The sequence below is a fragment of the Oncorhynchus clarkii genome, chromosome 9, assembly GCF_045791955.1.
Source record: "Oncorhynchus clarkii lewisi isolate Uvic-CL-2024 chromosome 9, UVic_Ocla_1.0, whole genome shotgun sequence".
Classification (NCBI taxonomy): Eukaryota; Metazoa; Chordata; class Actinopteri; order Salmoniformes; family Salmonidae; genus Oncorhynchus; species Oncorhynchus clarkii.
This window is the reverse complement of record NC_092155.1, coordinates 36,014,389-36,037,767: the sequence shown is the minus strand read 5'-3', so window position 1 is coordinate 36,037,767 and position 23,379 is coordinate 36,014,389. Positions and strand designations below refer to the sequence as shown.

The 23,379-nt window shown below is 43.3% G+C and overlaps 1 protein-coding gene across 5 annotated transcripts; it reads right to left on the bottom strand.

The window, feature by feature from the left end:
- Positions 1 to 846: 846 nt before the first annotated feature.
- LOC139416234 (intraflagellar transport protein 122 homolog) lies at positions 847 to 22,642 on the bottom strand. Of its 5 annotated transcripts, none has more exons than XM_071164657.1 (7): positions 22,546 to 22,642; positions 21,870 to 21,996; positions 7,696 to 7,796; positions 6,369 to 6,496; positions 3,005 to 3,137; positions 2,821 to 2,928; positions 847 to 1,436 (listed from the first exon to the last, which is right to left on the bottom strand). In XM_071164657.1, exons 1-6 carry the CDS (start codon positions 22,608 to 22,610, stop codon positions 2,823 to 2,825), a joined length of 660 nt encoding a protein of 219 aa, XP_071020758.1. In that variant the 5' UTR covers positions 22,611 to 22,642; the 3' UTR covers positions 847 to 1,436; positions 2,821 to 2,822. The 5 variants fall into 5 exon arrangements, with proteins under 5 accessions (XP_071020758.1, XP_071020756.1, XP_071020757.1 ...); XM_071164655.1 differs by having other exon boundaries at positions 2,827 to 2,928; XM_071164656.1 differs by having other exon boundaries at positions 2,827 to 2,928; positions 3,005 to 3,116.
- Positions 22,643 to 23,379: the final 737 nt, after the last annotated feature.

Below are 23,379 nucleotides of genomic sequence, written 5' to 3'. Positions count from 1 at the left end.
TCATGAGAAAAACATCTAGGACATATACTGTATACTCGAGGGTTATCCTCTGATGATTTCATCATCACAAGTGTGTCATAAACAAGTTTGCTAAGGAGAGAGTGTTACTACAGGAGGCTGACGAAGACCAATGCAATTTATAGACTTCTTCTCAAATAGCACATATGACTCTGGCAAAAAGTAGTGCACTAGGAAACATGGTGTCATCAGAGATTTACATTATCCTAGATGTCAAGAGGCTACTGTACCAGTCTGCTAGTGCAGACCGACATGTCAAAATTTTTTCTATATATCATGTTCCAGACAGTTATTTCATGGACTGTCTACATTCCCTGTTGGTGTAAATCTGTGTGAGAGGCTCTGTGTAATCTGATCCTGTTAATCCTATTGGGTTGATCGGCTAAAGACGCACTTTTGTTACGGACTATAATGATCGTCATAACCTCGTCACTCAAATAACGTACACTACCAAGGCCGGGATCGCGGAGTCGCCTCATCACTGTTGACGTTGAGACTGGTGTTTTGCGGGTACTATTTAATGAAGCTGCCAGTTGAGGACTTGTGAGGCATCTGTTTCTCAAACTAGACACTCTAATGTACTTGTCCTCTTGCTCAGTTGTGCACCGGGGCCTCCCACACTTCTTTCTATTCTGGTTAGAGCCAGTTTGCGCTGTTCGGTGAAGGGAGTAGTACACAGCGTTGTACCAGATCTTCAGTTTCTTGGCAATTTCTCGCATGGAATAGCCTTCATTTCTCAGAACAAGAATAGACTGACACGTTTCAGAAGAAAGGTCTTTGTTTCTGGCCATTTTGAGCCCACAAAAGCTGACGCTCCAGATACTCAAGTAGTCTAAAGGCCAGTTTTATTGCTACTTTTTATCAGCACAATAGTTTTCAGCTGTGCTAACACAATTGCAAAAGAGTTGTTTTCTAATGATCAATTAGCCTTTTAATATGATAAACTTCAATTAGCTAACACATCGTGCCATTGGAACACAGGAGTGATGGTTGCTGATAATGGACCTCTGTACGCCTATGTAGATATTCCATAAAAAAATCTGCAGTTTCCAGGTACAATAGTAATTTACAACATTAACAATGTCTACACTGTATTTCTGATCGGGTGTGAGCATATGGGCGGAATATTCCTCAGAAGAGCAAGAGAGAAACTGACTCCAACTCCTTTTTCAATCAGACTGGACTTTCGATGAAAGCCATGTAACTGATTCCAGATCAGCATACAATCGAACATAAATATTTATTGGCTGGATTATAACCAAGTAGAAATGTTGATAAAATATATTAATAAACTGGGAGATGGATTAAGTGATTCTAAACCAGTTTGCGGAGGTCAGTTGGGTTCATTGATCGGCAGTCAGCAGTAGAGAGAGCAGTTAAGCTGAAGCTCTGGCAGCTTAGTCTTCACTGTGGAACATCTAGATTAGAGGAAACACAGCAGAGAAGACAGGATGAATGGGTCAGAGAACACAGCACCAGGCAGAGGAGGGATTCCCATAGATAGCAACACAACATCTAGCACTGCCGCTAGCAACATTTGGTAAAAGACACTTCTGGTAAAAAAACACGAAACACAAAAATAAGTTAAACATAAAAGCTAGATAGAGTTAATTCTGAGATTCTGCCAGAGGGCTATGGAGTGCCACGGTGTGTACGAGCATGTACTGTGTAATATTTTAATGATTAGAAAAAAAATTACCTCCCTATTCTGCACCTGGGTGTGTGTGTGAAAGGGGTGAGGGGGCATGAAGTGCAATTCTGTGTGTGTGTGTGTCTGTGTGTTCCATCTATTTAGTACCTGGAACCAGGAGCGGCACATATTGATGCTGATTGATGCAGGCAGTAAGGAGCGGTAGTACTCTCACTGAAGGGGTTTAGGCCAGGGCTTGAGCAGGACATCCCTGCTGCTCATAGACCTCAGCACAGAGCGACTCACCACCACTGGGACATAGTCAGACCCACCCTTCTGTAAAGGGAAACTGAGTCTTTCCATTCATACTCTCCTGTTAGTTTCCCTCCTCCCTCTCTTCCACCTTTCTAACCACCCTCTCACTCCTCACTTCCCATATCCTTCCCTCTTTCTGTCCCTCCCTCCTCAACTCAAAACTGAGTTTGGCCATGAAGATGTCCTCCTTTGTGTCTTCCGTGCCATCATCCAGCTTCAGGGACTGGGATTCTGACATCGTTAAGGACTCACTCGTAGACGTGCACAATACTTCTGCTCCCTGCTTTCTTACACACATTTAAGCCATACACCATTAACAGACCCATGCCACCACTTTGAGCATTTTAACACCAAAGAAAAACAAAGACACTGAAATGCACAACATTTCACCCTCAGAGCTCAGCCAGTAAGAGTGACGGAGAGAGTAGACTACTAAAGGTCAGTCAGTGAGTTAGTCAGCATGTGGTTTCTAGGAAAAGCCGTGGCCACCGTGCCCTTGTGGCAGGCAGGCTAATGCAGGTTAATCCCAGACAGAGAGGTCTCTGAGGTGTTAGTGTCATTAAACTGAGAGAGAAGATTCCCTCTAACCCTATTAACTCTCACCGCTAAGATGACTTAGGCCTGACAGCTTATGCTGCTCGGCAGAAATTAAATCAGTGCCAAGAAATACTTGGATTACTACCTTCTCAGAACACACACCTCAGCACTGACACATACACATACTGTATGTAATGTGTGTATGTATGGAAACGTGTACGAGCACACAACCTTAACATACAGATTATTCCCATTAGCTAAAAGTGGTCATGAGAAATGTGTTGATTTTAGTGGTGTACACTGCATAAGGTAATGGATACCCCTACTGCGGCATTCCTGTCGATGCGAGGGACCTCCGGGGCAATGACAGACACAGCCTCCTCATCACCAATACCCTCGTCCAGGTAGAACTGCGACAGAGGTAGGACCTTTACAGTACAGTGACACATTAATAACACACCTTGGAACCAAACATCAATCACAAAGAGACGGGTGTCAACCTACCGTATGACGATGCCGTGTAGATCAAGGGCTGTTTGCAGTTGATACACACACTGCCCTGGCTGTCCAGCAGGGGGTTGTTGGTGGAGCAGCGATAACACATGGAGATCAGGTCCTGGGTTACACACATACACACCTTTGTGAATATACACAAACGTATAAGATACACACTCCACAAAAAATAAAAAATTAAGTGCCTTCAGAAAGTATTCACACACCTTTTCCACATTTTGTTGTTTTACAGCTTGAATTTAAAATGGGTTCAATTGAGATTTTTTTTCTCACTGGCTTACCCCATAATGTCAAAGTGGAATTATGTTTTTCGAAATGTTTACAAATTAATAACACATTTAAAGCTAAAATGTTTTGAGTAAATAAGTAACCATTTTGTTATGGCAAGCCTAAGTACAGGAGTAAAAATTTGCTTAACAAGTCACATAGTAAGTTGTATGGATTCACTCTGTGTGTTTAACATGATTTTTAAATGACTACCTCATCTCTGTACCCCACACATATAAGAATAACAGTTATATGTAGTGGAGTTACTTTTAGTCATTTCCATATTAATTCAACATTTACCAATCTTTTTTTTTGGCAAGATCCATATATATGTCATTTTCATTCATGTTATAATATATTAACATTAGGATTCATATCTGTAAGGTCTATAAATCGCATAATTTAGTGGAATTAAATTGGCCTGTGTGTATTTTATTTATCCAACAAAACTATCACGTGCAAAACATACAGCGGTTATTTTGTGAGGGATTTCTCCTGCAACTCCTCATTTGGTTGCTGCTGGAGTAAAACATGTGCTTTTATAAGTACATTCATTACGCAACAATTCTAAATGCAATTGCGTGTTAAAACTGTTTGGGTGCACGATTAAAAAGAGCTACTATTTTTATTTCTCAACTGGTAATTTAAGCGGTCTCCCATTCACCATTCAAGCATAGGCAACAGGCTATAAACGCTTCACCCACAACTTTACAATGTGAGCTGAAGGCAGTATCCATTTTAAAAACATACTTAATTGTTTGAAACCTGAATGTTTTATTTCATATTATGACGCATGTCTATGGGCAAAATCTGACCATGAAGGCAATTATTTTATTAAGACTTCATAGGCAGCGCGTGAGTTTCAAGCTTGGGGAAGCATACAAATCATTCTACCATATCTACAATTCTGCGTGCCAGTTATGATTTTCATATGTGCTTTTTCTTGGAACAGATTCATTTCAATAATAACATTTTAGTTTCTCAAAATCATTGTCACGCGGTTCATCATAAAAAGTTCAAAGTCAACTAAAGCGAGATCACCAGCCTCTGCCATATTGGCACACTGATACAACGGGATCCATTGGCGGCTACAGAAATGAGCACATGGAACTCATAGCCTATAGGCCAATGTAGCAGTATAACTTCCATCTTTTACACTCAGGATTGGTGATTATCGACGGGGAGATTGTAAGAAAGATTTATAAATAGCTTACTGTGAGGAACTATAGTTTTAATATATTATTATTAGACGAATTTGCATGTAAAAAAAAATTGAATCACTTTCCTACATTTCTGTGCAGCAGGCCAGGTACTTCTTATGCATACTCAGGTTCGCACGCCCCCTCAACATTATCAGGACAGAGAAATCAGACATGCTCATAGGGTGGCAGGTAGCCTAGCGGTTAAGAGCGTTGAGCCAATAACTGAAAGGCTGCTGGTTTGAATCCCTGAGCAGACTAGGTGAAAAATATGTCGATGTGCCCTTGAGCAAGGCAGTCAACACTAATTGTTCCTGTAAGTCGCTCTGGATAAAAGTGTGTGCTAAATTTTTTTAAAAGAGGCTATTTATCTTCGATTCCACTGTGGATAAGTCATGCTTCCTGGTGAAGTATTTCAGTATAGGAGTGATTATATTATGCAAAGTGTTGGTCCTATATTTCATGAGCTGAAATTAAAGATCCCAGAAATGTTCCATATGCACAAAAAGGTTATTTTTCTCAAATGTTGTGCACAAATTTGTTTAAATCCCTATGAGTGAGCATTTCTCCTTTGCCAAGATAATCCTGATGGGTGTGGCATTTCAAGAAGTTGATTAAACAGCATCATTACACAGGCACACCTTGTGCTGGGGACAATAAAATGCCACTCTAAAATGTGCAGTTTTGTCACACAACACAATGCCACAGATGTCTGCAATTGGCATGCTGACTGCAGGAATGTCCACCAGAGCTGTTGCCAGAGAATGTTGTGTTCATTTCTCTACCATAAGCCGCCTCCAACATCGTTGTACACAACCGCAACGCCGTATGGCGTTGTTGGGTGAGCTGTTTGCTGATGTCAACATTGTAAACAGAGTGCTCCATGGTGGCGGTGGGGTTATGGTATAGGCAGGCATAAGCTACGGACCACAAACACATTTGCATTTTATCTATGGCAATTTGAATGCTCAGAGATACTGTGACGAGAACCTGAGGCCCATTGTCATGCCATTTGTCCGTCGCCATCACCTGATGTTTCAGTCTGATAATGCACAGCCCCATGTCGCAAGGATCTGTACACAATTCCTGAAAGCTGAAAATGTCCCCGTTTTTCCATGGCCTGCATACTCACCAGACATGTCACCCATTGAGCATGTTTGGGATGCTCTAGATCGACATGTACAACAGCGTGTTTCAGTTTCCGCCAATATATACCTACTTCGCACAGCCATTGAAGAGGAGTGGGGCAACATTACACAGGCCATAATCAACAGCCTGATCAACTCTATGCAAAGGAGATGTGTAGCGCTGCATGAGGCTAATGGTGGTCACACACACAGGTATCTGTGACCTTAATGCATTCCCATCATGTGCAATTCATCGATTAGGCAATAATTGAATTCATTTCAATTGACTGATTTCCTTAAATGAACTGTAACTCAGTAAAATGTTGGACATGTTGCATTTATATTTTCCTTCAGTATACTTCCCTATTGGACCCACCACTATGCCATTTCTCTCCTGTTCTATTGGTTTTCATGTCAACTTTATTTTGTTGTCCAGAAGCCAAAGGCACAATTCTAGTCATATATACAACCCAACCTAGATGTTGCATCTTTAGTTCCCCCCTCTTTCTAAGTTTCTAACAGAGATTTTAATCTTTGTCACATTTGTAATTGCTATATTTGCGCAGAATGTTTGTGTTTCCCCCAAATTGCATTATTGGCTGCTTCAATACATGAGTTATATGTTCTGTTAAGCACCCCAAAGCATATGGGTCCGGTAAATTTCTCAAATGGCCGGTAAATTAAAATCTTACCGGACACGTTTCCGGCGCCACATTTTCCTAACAGAAACCCTGGTGTGCACGCATGCAAAGATACACACACCTGGTTGAAGTGGTTTGGAGCAGACGGTAAGGCTACCCAGGTCCATGGTCTCCTGGAAGCGAGAGGGTCTGGCCAGCTCAAACTCTCCCGGGGTTCTGCTCTGCTTAGCCAACGCATACAGAGTGTTACTGAGACCCACCATTAAGGACAACAAGGTGCTACAGGTAGAAATTGCCCTTAGCAACAGATCTGGGGTCAGCATACCCTCTTCAAATTATACCCTAACTATTAGGCTAGGAAATGGAAAACTGAACTTAGATCAGTGCCTACTGGAAACTTCTTCAGAACTCCAGAACAGGAAGTGTAGATCAAGACAGAACTGGGCACGCAATTGATAGTACATACTGTACACTCATCAGAGCTGTGTATGTATGCTAAGCATAGCCATTGTTGCCAGAAACCACAAGCCCCAGTCAATACTCTGTTTTGCTCTGTGATGGGTGTACTGATCCTCTCTAAAATAACTACCTTGGCTTTTTGTTTAAAAGTGCTGTGAGTAGAGGAATTTATACTTGTAAGTGTTTGTGTATTCATCCTTGCATGTGTGTGTTTGAGCAGAGGAAATTGCTGCCTGTTTGTATAGATGAAGATTGTTGTGCACTGAGGGACCTCTGAGAAAGGCAACACTAGGTCAATGACTTGCAGCTGCAGAAGCCCTATAACTGATATTCATCTACTAGCTCCAACAGCTCTCCTCTCCTCTGTCCCAGCGTCAGTATTGGAATTGTTAATCAATTTATCTCCTCCTGTTGTGTGTTGTTTAGCAGTGTTTTCCATGACATTGTGCCGTGTTATTCCGTCCAGAGTCCGCTAAACTCATAAATCCCAGTTCAAAGTTTTCCAAGCGGCACCAGAGAGGATGGTAAAAGTAGAAAAGAGTAGAAAAAAGAGAGAGAGTGTTGGTGCCAGTGAACAAACAGATTAGAGGAAACCAAGTGAAGTAAAAGGGAGATGGCCAGGAAGAGGCACATCCTCTTCCTGGCGTGTGTGTGTGTGTGTGTGTGTGTGTGTGTGTGTGTGTGTGTGTGTGTGTGTGTGTGTGTGTGTGTGTGTGTGGTAATCAGTGGGTTTGTTTTGGTTAGTGAGGATGTGCCTCTTCCTGGCGTCTTCTCTTCCTGCCCATCTCTTGGCTGCGCTGGGCTGTTTCCTCTAATCTGTTTGTTCACTGGCACCAACACTCTCTCTCTTTTTCTACTTTACCTTCTCCCTCTCTGTGCATCAACTAAAACAAAACATTTAAAGGTGACATTTGACACATGGATTTGGCCTTCTGCTTTAGACCGTTGCAACACAAGTCGCAGAAGTAGGCCCCACATTGGAAGGATACACTTTAGTAATGCCCAGTGGTACATCCTTGGTGAGGTTGTGCAGGAAGTACCTGGAGATGTTAAAGAGCGTCTCAGGTATATGAGAGCTGAAGGGTTCATCCTGGAGAGAGGAGAAGGGAGAGAGGAGGGAAATAGAGGGTGGGAAAGGAAGCAGGAAGCTCGACAAGACGGAGCTACTCTTCCTCCAGGGGAAGACAGGGGAAGACATCTCCATCATGATTGAAAAGTCCACAGTGTTTCCCTCCTAGAGTGCAAAGAACCTTGGCGTGACCCTGGACAACACCCTATCGTTCTCTGCAAACATCAAAGCAGTGACTCACTCCTGCAGGTCATGCTCTACAATATCCGTAGAGTACGACCCTACCTCACACAGGAAGCGGCGCAGTTCCTAATCCAGGCACTTGTCATGTCCCGTCTGGAGTACTGCAACTCGCCCCATCAAACCCCTGCAACTTATCCAGAGTGCTGCAGCCCGCTTGGTTTTCAACCTTTTCAAGTTCTCCCATGTCATCCCGCTCCTCCACTGACTTCCAGTCGAAGAGCACTTCCACTACAAGACCATGATGCTTACCTACAGAGCAGCAAGAGGAACTGCCCCTCCCTACCTTCAGGCTATGCACAAACCCTACAACCCAAACCGAGCACTCCGTTCTGCCACCTCTGGTCTCTTGGCCCTCCCACCCCTAAGGGAGGGCAGCTCCTGCTCAGCCCAGTGCAATCTCTTTTCTGGCACCCCAATGGTAGAGCCAGCTTCCATCTGAAGCTTCCATCTCACGAAAGCACCTGAAACCCTACCTCTTCAAAGAGTATTTTAAATAATTCCCCTCCTCACATTTGCACTTGACCCCCCCCTTCTAGCTCTGACTTTGCTGATAGCTACTTTATTGAGGAAAGGTGGACTTATTATGTGGTTGTCCCACCTAGCTTTCTTAAGATGAATGCAATAACTGTAAGTTGCTCGGGATAGGAGCATCTGCTAAATGACTAAAATGTAAGGATGGGCGGCAGGGAAAGGGGGCAGAGAGAGACAGAAGGGCACACAACATCCATCAGATACACACATCTTTGGGCATCTCTGTAAGGACACAGAGGCACCACGACTCCGTCTCTGCCCCTTTTGCTCCTCTCTTCCTCCCTTGCCCTCCACTTCTTTTCTCTTCCTCGCTCTCCTGCCTTAAACACTAGTCTGAAGATAAAGAATAGCCTGAGCTGCGCCACATCCTCCCTTCACAGCACAGAGCACTTTGCTCACATGGGCTAGGTTAAGAGGCAGGATGTGTTTATTAGTGTGTAGCGCCAGCTAGCTCCCGCAGTGTTTGATGGCTCATCAAAGCCCTTTGGCCGGGAGAGTTAAAGTGAGATCTATAAGGTTCCTGCTCTGGATTCAATCACAGGGGTTCCTTATTTCAGGGGTGTGACCAGGGTAGAGTACTGTAAAAACAAACAGAGAGAGAGAGAGAGAGCACACTGACACAGGCCAGGGATAGTTAAGCCACTGCATACCAGCCTAAAAGGGACAGGGTGCTTATAATCAGACATACACTACATGACCAAAAGTATGTGGACACCTGCTCGTCGAACATCTCCAAAATCATGGGCATTGATATGGAGTTGGTCCCCCCTTTGCTGCTATAACAGCCTCCACTCTTCTGGGAAGGATTTCCACTAGATGTTGGAACATTGCTGCGGCGACTTGCCGTAGTGAGGTCTGGCACTGATGTTCGGCGATTAGGCCTGGCTTGCAGTCGGCTTTCCAATTCAACCCAAAGGTGTTCGATGGGGTTGTTGTCATCCGCCAAACCCAGATTCGTCCGTCAGACTGCCAGATGGTGAAACGTGATTAATCACTTCAGAGAACGCGTTTCCACTGCTCCAGAGTCCAATGGCGGCGAGCTTTACACAACTCTAGCTGACGCTTGGCATTGCGCACAGTGATAGGCTTGTGTGTGTGTGCGTGGGCCATGGAAACCCATTCGATGAAGCTCCAGATGAACAGTTCTTATGCTGATGCTGCTTCAAGAGGCAGTTTGGAACTCGGTAGTGAGTGTTGCAACTGAGGACAGGCGATTTTTAAGCGCTTCAGCACTTGTCTGTCCTATTCTGTGAGCTTGTGGCCTACCACTTCGCAGCTGAGCCATTGTTGCTCCTAGACGTTTCCACTTCACAATACCAGCACTTAAAAAGTTGACCGGGGCAGCTTTGACGATCTGACTTGCTGGAAAGGTGGCATCCTATGACGGTGACACATTGAAAGTCACTGAGCTCTTCAGTAAGGCCATTCTACTGCCAATGTTTGTCTATGGAGATTATGCTCGATTTTATACACCTGTCAGCAACGGTTGTGGTTGAAATAGTCGAAACCAATAATTTAAAGGGGTGTCTCACATACTTTTGATTATATAGTGTACCCCTCAAGAAGGGGTGCTGGTGGGAGGGGTTATCATAATAAATTATAATTTAATTAACGGGTTACTATAGAAACAGAGGTCATAGTGGGTTCAGAGAGTTGACGTCATGGTTGACATGAGTCGGGTTGTAGCAATGGTCATCGGGGCTGTTGTCGACAGAATCTCCAGGAATGTTCTCTCATTGATGGCTTTGCTCTGTATACAGTGCCTTGCGAAAGTATTCGGCCCCCTTGAACTTTGCGACCTTTTGCCACATTTCAGGCTTCAAACATAAAGATATAAAACTGTATTTTTTTGTGAAGAATCAACAACAAGTGGGACACAGTCATGAAGTGGAACAACATTTATTGGATATTTCAAACTTTTTTAACAAATCAAAAACTGAAAAATTGGGCGTGCAAAATTATTCAGCCCCTTTACTTTCAGTGCAGCAAACTGTCTCCAGAAGTTCAGTGAGGATCTCTGAATGATCCAATGTTGACCTAAATGACTAATGATGATAAATACAATCCACCTGTGTGTAATCAAGTCTCCGTATAAATGCACCTGCACTGTGATAGTCTCAGAGGTCCGTTAAAAGCGCAGAGAGCATCATGAAGAACAAGGAACACACCAGGCAGGTCCGAGATACTGTTGTGAAGAAGTTTAAAGCCGGATTTGGATACAAAAAGATTTCCCAAGCTTTAAACATCCCAAGGAGCACTGTGCAAGCGATAATATTGAAATGGAAGGAGTATCAGACCACTGCAAATCTACCAAGACCTGGCCGTCCCTCTAAACTTTCAGCTCATACAAGGAGAAGACTGATCAGAGATGCAGCCAAGAGGCCCAAGATCACTCTGGATGAACTGCAGAGATCTACAGCTGAGGTGGGAGACTCTGTCCATAGGACAACAATCAGTCGTATATTGCACAAATCTAGCCTTTATGGAAGAGTGGCAAGAAGAAAGCCATTTCTTAAAGATATCCATAAAAAGTGTTGTTTAAAGTTTGCCACAAGCCACCTGGGAGACACACCAAACATGTGGAAGAAGGTGCTCTGGTCAGATGAAACCAAAATTGAACTTTTTGGCAACAATGCAAAACGTTATGTTTGGCGTAAAAGCAACACAGCTCATCACACTGAACACACCATCCCCACTGTCAAACATGGTGGTGGCAGCATCATGGTTTGGGCCTGCTTTTCTTCAGCAGGGACAGGGAAGATGGTTAAAATTGATGGGAAGATGGATGGAGCCAAATACAGGACCATTCTGGAAGAAAACCTGATGGAGTCTGCAAAAGACCTGAGACTGGGACAGAGATTTGTCTTCCAACAAGACAATGATCCAAAACATAAAGCAAAATCTACAATGGAATGGTTCAAAAATAAACATATCCAGGTGTTAGAATGGCCAAGTCAAAGTCCAGACCTGAATCCAATTGAGAATCTGTGGAAAGAAGTGAAAACTGCTGTTCACAAATGCTCTCCATCCAACCTCACTGAGCTCGAGCTGTTTTGCAAGGAGGAATGGGAAAAAATGTCAGTCTCTCGATGTGCAAAACTGATAGAGACATACCCCAAGCGACTTACAGCTGTAATCGCAGCAAAAGGTGGCGCTACAAAGTATTAACTTAAGGGGGCTGAATAATTTTGCACGCCCAATTTTTCAGTTTTTGATTTGTTAAAAAAGTTTGAAATATCCAATAAATGTCGTTCCACTTCATGATTGTGTCCCACTTGTTGTTGATTCTTCACAAAAAAATACAGGTTTATATCTTTATGTTTGAAGCCTGAAATGTGGCAAAAGGTCGCAAAGTTCAAGGGGGCCGTATACTTTCGCAAGGCACTGTATCTAACCAACTTATGCTTTGCAGCAGTATATTGCTGAATTGGAATGGATTCCAAAAGCATTTTGTATTTCAACTAAAGAACTGAAGGGAATTTAGCCTTCACAGTTTTTGTCTGGCCGTACTGCAAGCTACCATTCTCAACTTTCTCAAAACTGTTATTCTTAACTTCTTAGATTTTCTTAACTCAACCTTAACCCACTCTTAACTGTACTTACTGGGCTCTACTCTACCTTTAGGCATGGTGAGCATCTTACAGTGTAACGCTGTATAGAGCGGTAAACATGGTAGAGCTCAGCCAGCTGCTGGAAATGCCTGAACTTCTTCAGTGTCTACTCCTTCCTCTCCTAATTTTATGTTCTTCCCCCCTTTTTAAAGGTAATTTTGAGGCAGGAAAATGTGAAGACTTTCACTAGGTAGACTCCCTTACCCCTAGTGATGTCCAAACACTGCATAGACCGTATCCAGTAATAATACGCAGCCTCATTAAACCTGCTCTTCACCACGGCATTGTGGGTAAGCTGCTTCAACACCTTCACAGCATCACTCTGTCCGCCCGCCTTGTGGAATGCTGTGGGGGGAGGAGAGAAGGAAGTGAAGAGACTTAATTGTAGCGATGGAGGAGGAAAAGCAGGCTTGAGTGGCGCTTAAAGGCAGACTTATCACGCAATATGACGTAGATGCAGAAAGTAAACAGCATAGTGGGATAATTTCCACAACAACTAAGAGCGTTGAAGCGTGAGGCTCAACTTCTCTGCTGGTTTTGGTCCCCTGGTTAACACGCTGTGCACAGCGTGAAGCAGACCTGTGTACCTGCACAGATACTGTGTGAAATGTTGCATCTCGCTCCTCTCAAAATCTCCGTTACTGCTCATGGCAACATCATTTCGCTGAGTCTACCTTTAAAAGGGCTTTCCGGACATGAAGCGGGGCAGAGCTGCCCATACATTTCCAACGGAGCCAGTCAGGGGGCAGAATTCTATCCAGACGGAGTGATTGATGGTGATCGTGCACGTAAAAGCAGAGGTGGCAAAAATAGGAATCTGCTCTGTTTTGGAGAACTCCGCTCCACCCCATCTCTTCCCGTCTGGATAGTCATTAACACTGCTTCTATTGCAACAACAGAGATATGCTTTGACAAGTCTAAGAAATCTCCTTGAGATTCAACCTTATAGGAGCCAACACCTTTCCCATTACTCTGTCTCATTCTCAGGCTGCCAGAGTTTAACAGCATCACACACTCTCTCTCTCTCGCTACTACACGCCAAGGGCAATTTGTACTTAACGTATACGAGACAATATTTTCACTAACTACAAACAGACGTCTTCTTAAACGAACCCACTCCCAAATGTCAAACAGCATGGCACTTAGCAAGCACAGCACCAGTAAACATATGTCCTATTCTTCATGCTGCTATCTGTGGCTAATTAAAGCCAGCTTCAGGGAGACAGCCCCTCGGGTGACCCTGTCTGTCCTGCTAGATGTACAGGAGGTCAGGACATATTAGTGGCTAATATTTATCAGTGCAGCCAGGCGGATAAAACCACAGTCAGCTGCTGCTGCTTAGTGTAAGGACACGAACACTATACAGGCACACACACAAACCACATACCCTCCCCCAAACACACTACACTAACAATGATTAACATGGGCTGTGGTCTGGGCCCACAAAGCTCTGTGATGTAGCTCGGTTACACCACACGTTTGAGTTTGTGAGGAGTTACAGTCGCCAGTCAGCCTTAGCCAGGTGAGGAACTACTAGGCTACTAGACTACAAGGGCCTAAAGGCAATACCAATCACTGTGGTGGTAACACAATACACCATTACGAAAACACAATACAGACAGCACAACACCAGATTACTTCCAGACTGAAACACAACCAGGGCTGTTCAACTATATACTCTACAGCAAGACACAGAGAAGAATATTGTGCAAGATCGATTGGATACAGTACAGTAGATAAATATGCATGCAGGGATTCTAATTGTAAATCTAGTGTTAGCAGTCTGTCTAGCTCTGGATCATGTTTTACAGTGAACAGAGAGAGCAGTGAAGAGGAAGTAGTAAAAAACTACACGGGCCAACCTTTATATGGTTTCCATATGTACCCCATGTTAGGAACTAACATTGCCTTCTAGCCATCTGTGGTATTCTGTGATACGTTGATATAGTTCTGATTCCAGAAGGATCTGAGATATGTCTGGTCAATGTGGTGCACAAAATGAGATTTAAAAAAACTAATGCTAAGAAGTTTCAACAGACATGGCATTGGCAAAGTTACTATACCATTTGGGAACATCAAACATTGAGCTCCTGTAACATATAGGGATGAGTATATTCTCTCTTCACTCCGACCTCTCTGTTCCATCCTCAAAAAGGTTGTTCTCAGCCAGCCACTGAGCGTAGGGCACATAAAAGTCATCTTTAAACTGGGCATGTTTCTATACCAGAGAGAAAGCCTGGGAGAGAGAGGGGAATATCACAGATGATCTTGAAAAGGTACATAGATCCACCCTCCAGCCCTGCTCCCGGAGAACAGAGAGCAACCCTCCATATTCCACCCCTTCCCCGTGGGCCTGGAAGCAAAGAAAGTCAAAAATATGAAAATAGGTACACTATCGGTCAAAGGTTTTAGAACGCCTACTCATTAAAAGGTTTTTCTTAATTTTTTACTATTTTCTACATTGTAGAATAATAGTGAAGACATTAAACTATAAAATAACACATATGGAATCATGTAGTAACCAAAAAAGTGTTAAACAAATCAAAATGTATTTTGTATTTGACATTCTTCAAATAGCCACCCTCTGCCTTGATGACAGCGTTGCACACTCTTGGCATTCTCTCAACCAGATTCACCTGGAATGCCTTTCCAGCAGTCTTGAAGGAGTTCCCACATATGCTGAGCACTTGTTGGCTGGCTTCCCTTCACTCTGCGGTCCGACTCATCCCAAACCATCTCAATTTGGTTGAGGTCTGGGGATTTGTGTGGGGATTGTGGAGGCCAGGTCATCTGATGCAGCACTACATCACTCTCTTTCTTGGTCAAATAGCCCTTACACAGTCTGGAGGTATGTTGAGTCATTTTCCTGTTGAAAAACAAATGATAGTCCCACTAACCAGATGGGAAGGCGTATCACTGCAGAATGCTGTGGTAGCCATGCTGGTTAAATAAATCACTGACAGTGTCACCAGCAAAGCACCTCCACACCATAACACCTCCTCCTCCATGCTTTACGGTGGGAAATACACATGTGGAGATCATCCATTCACCCACACTGCATCTCACAAAAACAAGTTGGTTGGAATCAAAAATCTCCAATTTGGACTCCAGACAAAAGGACAGATTTCCACCGGTCTAATGTCCATTGCTTGTGTTTCTTGGCCCAGGCAAGTCTCTTCTTCTTATTGGTGTCTATCAGTAATGTTTCTTTGCAGATATTTTCCTTATTGACTGACCTTCATGTCTTAATGTAATGATGGACTGTCGTTTGTCTTTGCTTATTTGATGTGTTCTTGCCATAACATGGACTCGGTCTTTTACCAAATAGGGCTATCTTCTGTATACCCCCCTTCCTTGTCGCAACACAAGTGATTGGTTTAAATTCATTAATAAGGAAAGAAATTTCACAAATTGACTTTTAAGAAGGCACGCCTGTTAATTTAAACTCATTTCAGGTGACTACTTCATGAAGCTGGTTGAGAGAATGCCAAGAGTGTGCAAAGCTGTCATCAAGGCAAAAGGGTGGCTATTTGAAGAATCTCAAATATAAAATACATTTAGATTTGTTTAACATGTTTTTGGTTACTACATGATTCCATGTGTGTTATTTTATAGTTGATGTCTTCACTACTTTTCTACAATGTAGAAAATAGTAAAATAAAGAAAAACCCTTGAATGAGTAGGTGTTCTAAAACTTTTGACCGGTACTATAAGTATATAGATATATTATATAAGAATATATAATATATAAGCACTGAGTATACAAAACATTATGAACACCTACTCGTTCCAACAGACTGACCAGGTGAATCCAGGTGAAAGCTATGATCCCTTATTGAGGTCACCTGTTAAATCCACTTCAATCAGTATAGATGAAGGGAAGGAGACAGTTTAAAGAAGGATTTTTAAGCCTTGAGACATGAATTGACAAAAGACAAAATATTTAAGTTCCTTAGAACGGGGTATGGTGGTAGGTGCCAGGTCAAGAAGTGCAGCGCTGCCGGGTTTTTCACACTCAACAGTTTGACACCCAACTTGACACAACTGTGGGAAGCATTGGAGTCAACATAGGCCACCATCCCTGTGGAACGCTTTCGACACCTTGTAGAGTCCATACCCCAATTAATTGAGGCTGTTCTGTGAGCTATGTATGTATGTACAGTGCCTTGCGAAAGTATTCGGCCCCCTTGAACTTTGCGACCTTTTGCCACATTTCAGGCTTCAAACATAAAGATATAAAACTGTATTTTTTTGTGAAGAATCAACAACAAGTGGGACACAATCATGAACTGGAACGACATTTATTGGATATTTCAAACTTTTTTAACAAATCAAAAACTGAAAAATTGGGCGTGCAAAATTATTCAGCCCCCTTAAGTTAATACTTTGTAGCGCCACCTTTTGCTGCGATTACAGCTGTAAGTCGCTTGGGGTATGTCTCTATCAGTTTTGCACAGCGAGAGACTGACATTTTTTCCCATTCCTCCTTGCAAAACAGCTCGAGCTCAATTAGGTTGGATGGAGAGCATTTGTGAACAGCAGTTTTCAGTTCTTTCCACAGATTCTCGATTGGATTCAGGTCTGGACTTTGACTTGGCCATTCTAACACCTGGATATGTTTATTTTTGAACCATTCCATTGTAGATTTTGCTTTATGTTTTGGATCATTGTCTTGTTAGAAGACAAATCTCTGTCCCAGTCTCAGGTCTTTTGCAGACTACATCAGGTTTTCTTCCAGAATGGTCCTGTATTTGGCTCCATCCATCTTCCCATCAATTTTAACCATCTTTCCTGCCCCTGCTGAAGAAAAGCAGGCCCAAACCATGATGCTGCCACCACCATGTTTGACAGTGGGGATGGTGAGTTCAGGGTGATGAGCTGTGTTGCTTTTACGCCAAACATAACGTTTTGCATTGTTGCCAAAAAGTTCAATTTTGGTTTCATCTGACCAGAGCACCTTCTTCCACATGTTTGGTGTGTCTCCCAGGTGGCTTGTGGCAAACTTTAAACGACACTTTTTATGGATATCTTTAAGAAATGGCTTTCTTCTTGCCACTCTTCCATAAAGGCCAGATTTGTGCAATATACGACTGATTGTTGTCCTATGGACAGAGTCTCCCACCTCAGCTGTAGGTCTCTGCAGTTCATCCAGAGTGATCATGGGCCTCTTGGCTGCATCTCTGATCAGTCTTCTCCTTGTATGAGCTGAAAGTTTAGAGGGACGGCCAGGTCTTGGTAGATTTGCAGTGGTCTGATACTCCTTCCATTTCAATATTATCGCTTGCACAGTGCTCCTTGGGATGTTTAAAGCTTGGGAAATCTTTTTGTATCCAAATCCGGCTTTAAACTTCTTCACAACAGTATCTCGGACCTGCCTGGTGTGTTCCTTGTTCTTCATGATGCTCTCTGCGCTTTTAACGGACCTCTGAGACTATCACAGTGCAGGTGCATTTATACGGAGACTTGATTACACACAGGTGGATTGTAATTTATCATCATTAGTCATTTAGGTCAACATTGGATCATTCAGAGATCCTCACTGAACTTCTGGAGAGAGTTTGCTGCACTGAAAGTAAAGGGGCTGAATAATTTTGCACGCCCAATTTTTCAGTTTTTGATTTGTTAAAAAAGTTTGAAATATCCAATAAATGTCGTTCCACTTCATGATTGTGTCCCACTTGTTGTTGATTCTTCACAAAAAAAATACAGTTTTATATCTTTATGTTTGAAGCCTGAAATGTGGCAAAAGGTCGCAAAGTTCAAGGGGGCCGAATACTTTCGCAAGGCACTGTATGTATGTATGTATGTATGTATGTATGTATGTATGTATGTATGTATGTATGTGTATGTGTGTATGTGTGTGTGTGTGTGTGTTGGGCTTAATACAGTGTAAAAAATATAAAACACAATATGTAAAGGGTTTTTTTCTCACATTTTGTGCACAAATTTGTTTATATTCCTGTTAGTGAGCATTTTTCCTCTGCAAAGATAATCCATCCACCTGACAGGTGTGTCATATCAAGAAGCTGATTAAACAGCATGATCATTACACAGATGCACCTTGTGCTGGGGCCAATAAAAGGCCACTCTACAATGTGCAGTTTTTTCACACAACACAATGCAACAGATGTTTTGAGGGAGTGTGCAATTGGCATGCAGATTGTAGGAATGTTCAACAGAGTTGTTGCCAGATAATTTAATGGTAATTTCTTTACCATAAGCCACCTCCTATGTTGTTTTTGAGAATTTGGCAGTACGTCCAAATCGGCCTCACAACCGTAGACCACGTGTATGGCGTTGTGTGGGCGAGCGGTTTGCCGATGTCAACATTGTGAACAGAGTGCCCCATGGTGGAAGTGGGGTTATGGTATGGGCATAAGCTACGGTCAACGAACAGCATTGCATTTTATCGATGGCAATTTGAATGCACAGAGATACCATGATGAAATCCTGAGGCCCATTGCCATGCCATTCATCCGCCCACATCCGTTCATGTTTCAGCATGATAATGCATGGCCCCATGTCACAAGGACCTGTACACAATTCCTAGAAGCTGAACATGTTCCAGTTCTTCGATGGCCTGCATACTCAGTAGACATGTCACCCATTGAGCATGTGTTTGGGATGCTCTGGATAGAAGTGTACGACAGCGTGTTCCAGTTCCGGCCAATATCCAGCAACTTCACACTGCCATTGAAGAGGAGTGGGACAACCTTCCACAGGTCACAATTAACAGCCTGATCAACTCTATGCGAAGGAGATGTGTTGTGCTGCATGAGGCAAATGGTGGTCACACCAGATACTGAAAGGTTTTCTGATCCACGCTCCTACCTTTTTAAGGTATCTGTGACCAACAGATCTGTATTCCCAGTCATGTGAAATCCATCGATTTAAGGCCTAATACATTTATTACTATTGACTGATTTCCTTCTATGAACTGTAACTTGGTAACATCTTTTAAATTGTTGCATGTTGCGTTTATATTTTTGTTCAGTATAGATTGTTTATTTGTATATGTTGGGCTTTAGTTGAGATTATTCTTTACAGAGTGTAATGGTCCAGGCCTCAATTGTTCTGTAACTAGCACTATTCATTCTCGGTTTCGACAACTCTAAAGTTATAACTTCTAATAGTAACTGTATCCACTGGCGGATTGGGAGAGAGTGGGATGACTGCCATCTAAGACCCAACATCTTCTTTGAGACCGGACTGCCTGCCAGTAGTAATCATCTGTGATTGATTGAGAGATTCAAGGAGCTATCACCATTAAGTAACATAGTAGATGCAATGCATTGAATATTTACATTCATGCACTTCGATCACATATCTGACATACAACCAGATTAAAAACCTTGAAATATCGTGTCTTTATGAGGCAATATTCCCGGGGAAATTGGCCTACAATTGTAAGTAATTAGTAACACAGGCTTTAAAACACAGACACACTACTTAATCTTGCCAAAACATGAATACATCTCATTACTAATGTGATATATTAGGGTTAACATACAGTACCAGTCAAAAGTCTGGACACACTTAATCATTCAAGGGTTTTTCTTAATTTTTTCTATATTCTACATTGTAGAATAATAGTGAAGACATCAAAACTATGAAATAACACATGTGGAATTATGTAGTAACCAATAAAGTGTTAAACAAAGTAACCAAAAAGTGTTAAACAAATCAAAATATATTGTACATTTGTATTGTATATATCTTCAAAGTAGCCACCCTACTACAGTATATTAGACTGATTTTATGTCATCGTCAATTAGTGTGCAGCTGGTGTTGTCTGTAGTAGAGTAGCTGGTGTTGTCTGTAGTAGAGTAACTGGTGTTGTCTGTGGTAGAGTAGCTGGTGTTGTCTGTAGTAGAGTAGCTGGTGTTGTCTGTAGTAGAGTAACTGGTGTTGTCTGTGGTAGAGTAGCTGGTGTTGTCTGTAGTAGAGTAGCTGGTGTTGTCTGTGGTATAGTAGCTGGTGTTGTCTGTAGTAGAGTAGCTGGTGTTGTCTTTAGTAGAGTAGCTGGTGTTGTCTTTAGTAGAGTAGCTGGTGTTGTCTTTAGTAGAGTAGCTGGTGTTGTCTGTTGTAGAGTAGCTGGTGTTGTCTGTTGTAGAGTAGCTGGTGTTGTCTGTTGTAGAGTAGCTGGTGTTTGTCTGTAGTAGAGTAGCTGGTGTGTGTCTGTAGTAGAGTAGCTGGTGTTGTCTGTAGTAGAGTAGCTGGTGTTGTCTGTAGTTGAGTAGCTGGTGTTGTCTGTAGTAGAGTAGCTGGTGTTGTCTGTAGTAGAGTAGCTGGTGTTGTCTGTAGTAGAGTAGCTGGTGTTTGTCTGTAGTAGAGTAGCTGGTGTTTGTCTGTAGTAGAGTAGCTGGTGTTTGTCTGTAGTAGAGTAGCTGGTGTTGTCTGTGGTAGAGTAACTGGTGTTGTCTGTAGTAGAGTAGCTGGTGTTGTCTGTAGTAGAGTAGCTGGTGTTGTCTGTAGTAGAGTAGCTGGTGTTGTCTGTAGTAGAGTAGCTGGTGTTGTCTGTAGTAGAGTAGCTGGTGGTGTCTGTAGTAGAGTAGCTGGTGTTGTCTGTGGTAGAGTAGCTGGTGTTGTCTGTAGTAGAGTAGCTGGTGTTGTCTGTAGTAGAGTAGCTGGCGTTGTCTGTAGTATAGTAGCTGGTATTGTCTGTAGTAGAGTAGCTGGTGTTGTCTGTAGTAGAGTAGCTGGTGTTGTCTGTGGTAGAGTAGCTGGTGTTGTCTGTGGTAGAGTAGCTGGTGTTGTCTGTAGTAGAGTAGCTGGTGTTGTCTGTAGTAGAGTAGCTGGTGTTGTCTGTAGTAGAGTAGCTGGTGTTGTCTGTAGTATAGTAGCTGGTGTTGTCTGTAGTAGAGTAGCTGGTGGTGTCTGTGGTAGAGTAGCTGGTGTTGTCTGTAGTAGAGTAGCTGGTGTTTGTCTGTAATAGAGTAGTGTGACAGTACCCTATGGAGGCATACCTGCCTGTCATGTTGATTGATTAACCTAAACGTCCCATAGCAAGAATGTTGTTAAGTACACTCCTCTTTATATGTGTAACTGTGTGTCACAGTAATGTCAAAGCCCTCTTCTGCACAGCCCAATCAGCCTCTGAGTCTAAGCAGACTAAACCCAGGCTAGGCCCAGGATAAGAGTGAGTGCAGTGAATAGCATCCATATGGCCCATTCATACTGTACTGTAGGCTGTGTTCTGTTCTCTCTCAATGTCCAACTCCCCCAGAAAGGGATGTAAAAACATGGCTGCTAACGCCATGCCAGATTCATACAATATGAATCTGATAAAAGGTTCTATTTTTTTGGACATCGGCAGTTTGCTCTCAGGACCGCCTGTAATTGATGAAACACTAGTGATGGATTTAGGAAATGTAGTGTTTTCTTCATGTCTCTGTAGTATGAGCTGCTCTGATGGGGGTGGTTGAGCTAAGGCTCTTTATTGCTTTGGACTGTTGGGTGCTTCTCACATTCTAGTCATAATGTAGGCAGAGATTCAGAGGAAATCTCTGGTTTGGCTGGAAACGTTGCTCTGGTTTTAATAGAACATCGTTTCAGTTTGTCTTGTTCCAGTAAATATGCAGTTGAATTTTCTGTGTTCTGGGTGGGACCTATGAGGTCAATTTTCTGATGAGCCAAGTAAGATAGAATACTGTAGCTGTGTCCAACAGGTGGAAGGACCATAAGTGAAATGTGAAAGGTTTTGACTGACCTGGTCCCAGTATCGTGCCTCCACGTGCAGCTGTACCAGGGCCTGCAGGTCTCCCATCTTGGAGTAGGTCTCAGAGGAGTAGCCATGGTGCTCCGCATTATCCAGCTTACGGACGATGTCAATCAGCCTAGTGGGGGGGTGGGAAGAGATGCGATCAGATGGAGTGTGTGGGGGGTGGGGGTTGAGTGTGTGTGTCCAAGTGTGTGTGTGGATCAGGCCTCGTAGAGGACCCTTTACAAATCACATAGCTCTTATAAGCGCATCACACCACACTTAGGAATGAGGCCGAACTCACTCACACCCGAATGTCAGCTGTCATGCCTGATAAAGCTTGACGAGGCCAACCAGTCTTTCCCTGTGTTTGTTATGCTGAGGCCGCCTTAGCCTAGGTGGTCTGGGCCAGAGTGGGTGTGTGATTGACAAGCAGAAGACACAGAGAGAGGGGCCCATGGGGAGCTCTGATAGAGCCACAGGACCCAGCATTAGCCATCTGCCTGCCTCCCAACCACATAACGCTTTCCCATGACTCACAGGAAAGCCAAGAGCTGAGTATATGTGTGTGTGTGTGTGTGTGTGTGTGTGTGTGTGTGTGTGTGTGTGTGTGATCCACATGTCGACTCAGCCTTGTTCTCCTATGATGTCGATGGCTTTGAGGTGTTCTCCTACAGATAGGTACATCTGAGCAGCGGCCTGCGGCTCCTTGCTGTTCTTAGCCCAGTCTGCGTGCTTGGACATCAGCATGCAGGTGTTTTTAGGGTCTGTAACGCCCCCATACTCCTACAGAGGGACAGAAAAAGTGGGAGGATGAGTGAGAGAAAAGGCCAGAGAGAGAACGAGAATGAGAGACAGACAGGCCCAACTGGGTCAGGGCCTGGAGAGGGGGGACATGGAGTCACACAAACAGGACCAGGATTCCCCCTCTGGTGTCCTCCAGTGGTAAAACAAACAGCCTCGAGGACCAGATGGCCTCACAGCCACATAAATATACAGCAGCCACAAAACACACAAGGGAGGGGAAAGGAGTCACGCCTGTGTCATCTGCTTCATTACCATGAACATACATACACAGGTTGTGATCAAAGACCACTCCACACATAAACACACTTAACAGGAGATCGCCTCAACTTCAACTGACCCCTCATAAAATCATTTACATCCAACAACTGACACCCCACCATCAATTATTTCTGGGTATGTGTGTCACATAAAGCCACACTCCTGTGTGTGTGTGTGTTCAGTATCTTGGCTGACTCAAACAGGCACAGGTCTCACATGCGTGTGTGGGTGTACAGGCATATTCAAACATCCATGTGTGTAAATGTCTGTTGTCTTGAACATGTACAGGTCTAGGGTATGAGAGTGTGTGTATGAGTCAATCGGTAGTCGTACAGTGTACAAGCTGAGGACTCTGGAGTGGTAGCCAGTCCTTAGACTGGTGGAATTTCCCCTGGTAGGCATAGACGTCCGATAGGAATAGCTCCTTGTCACTCTCACCCCTCTTCTTTCTCTC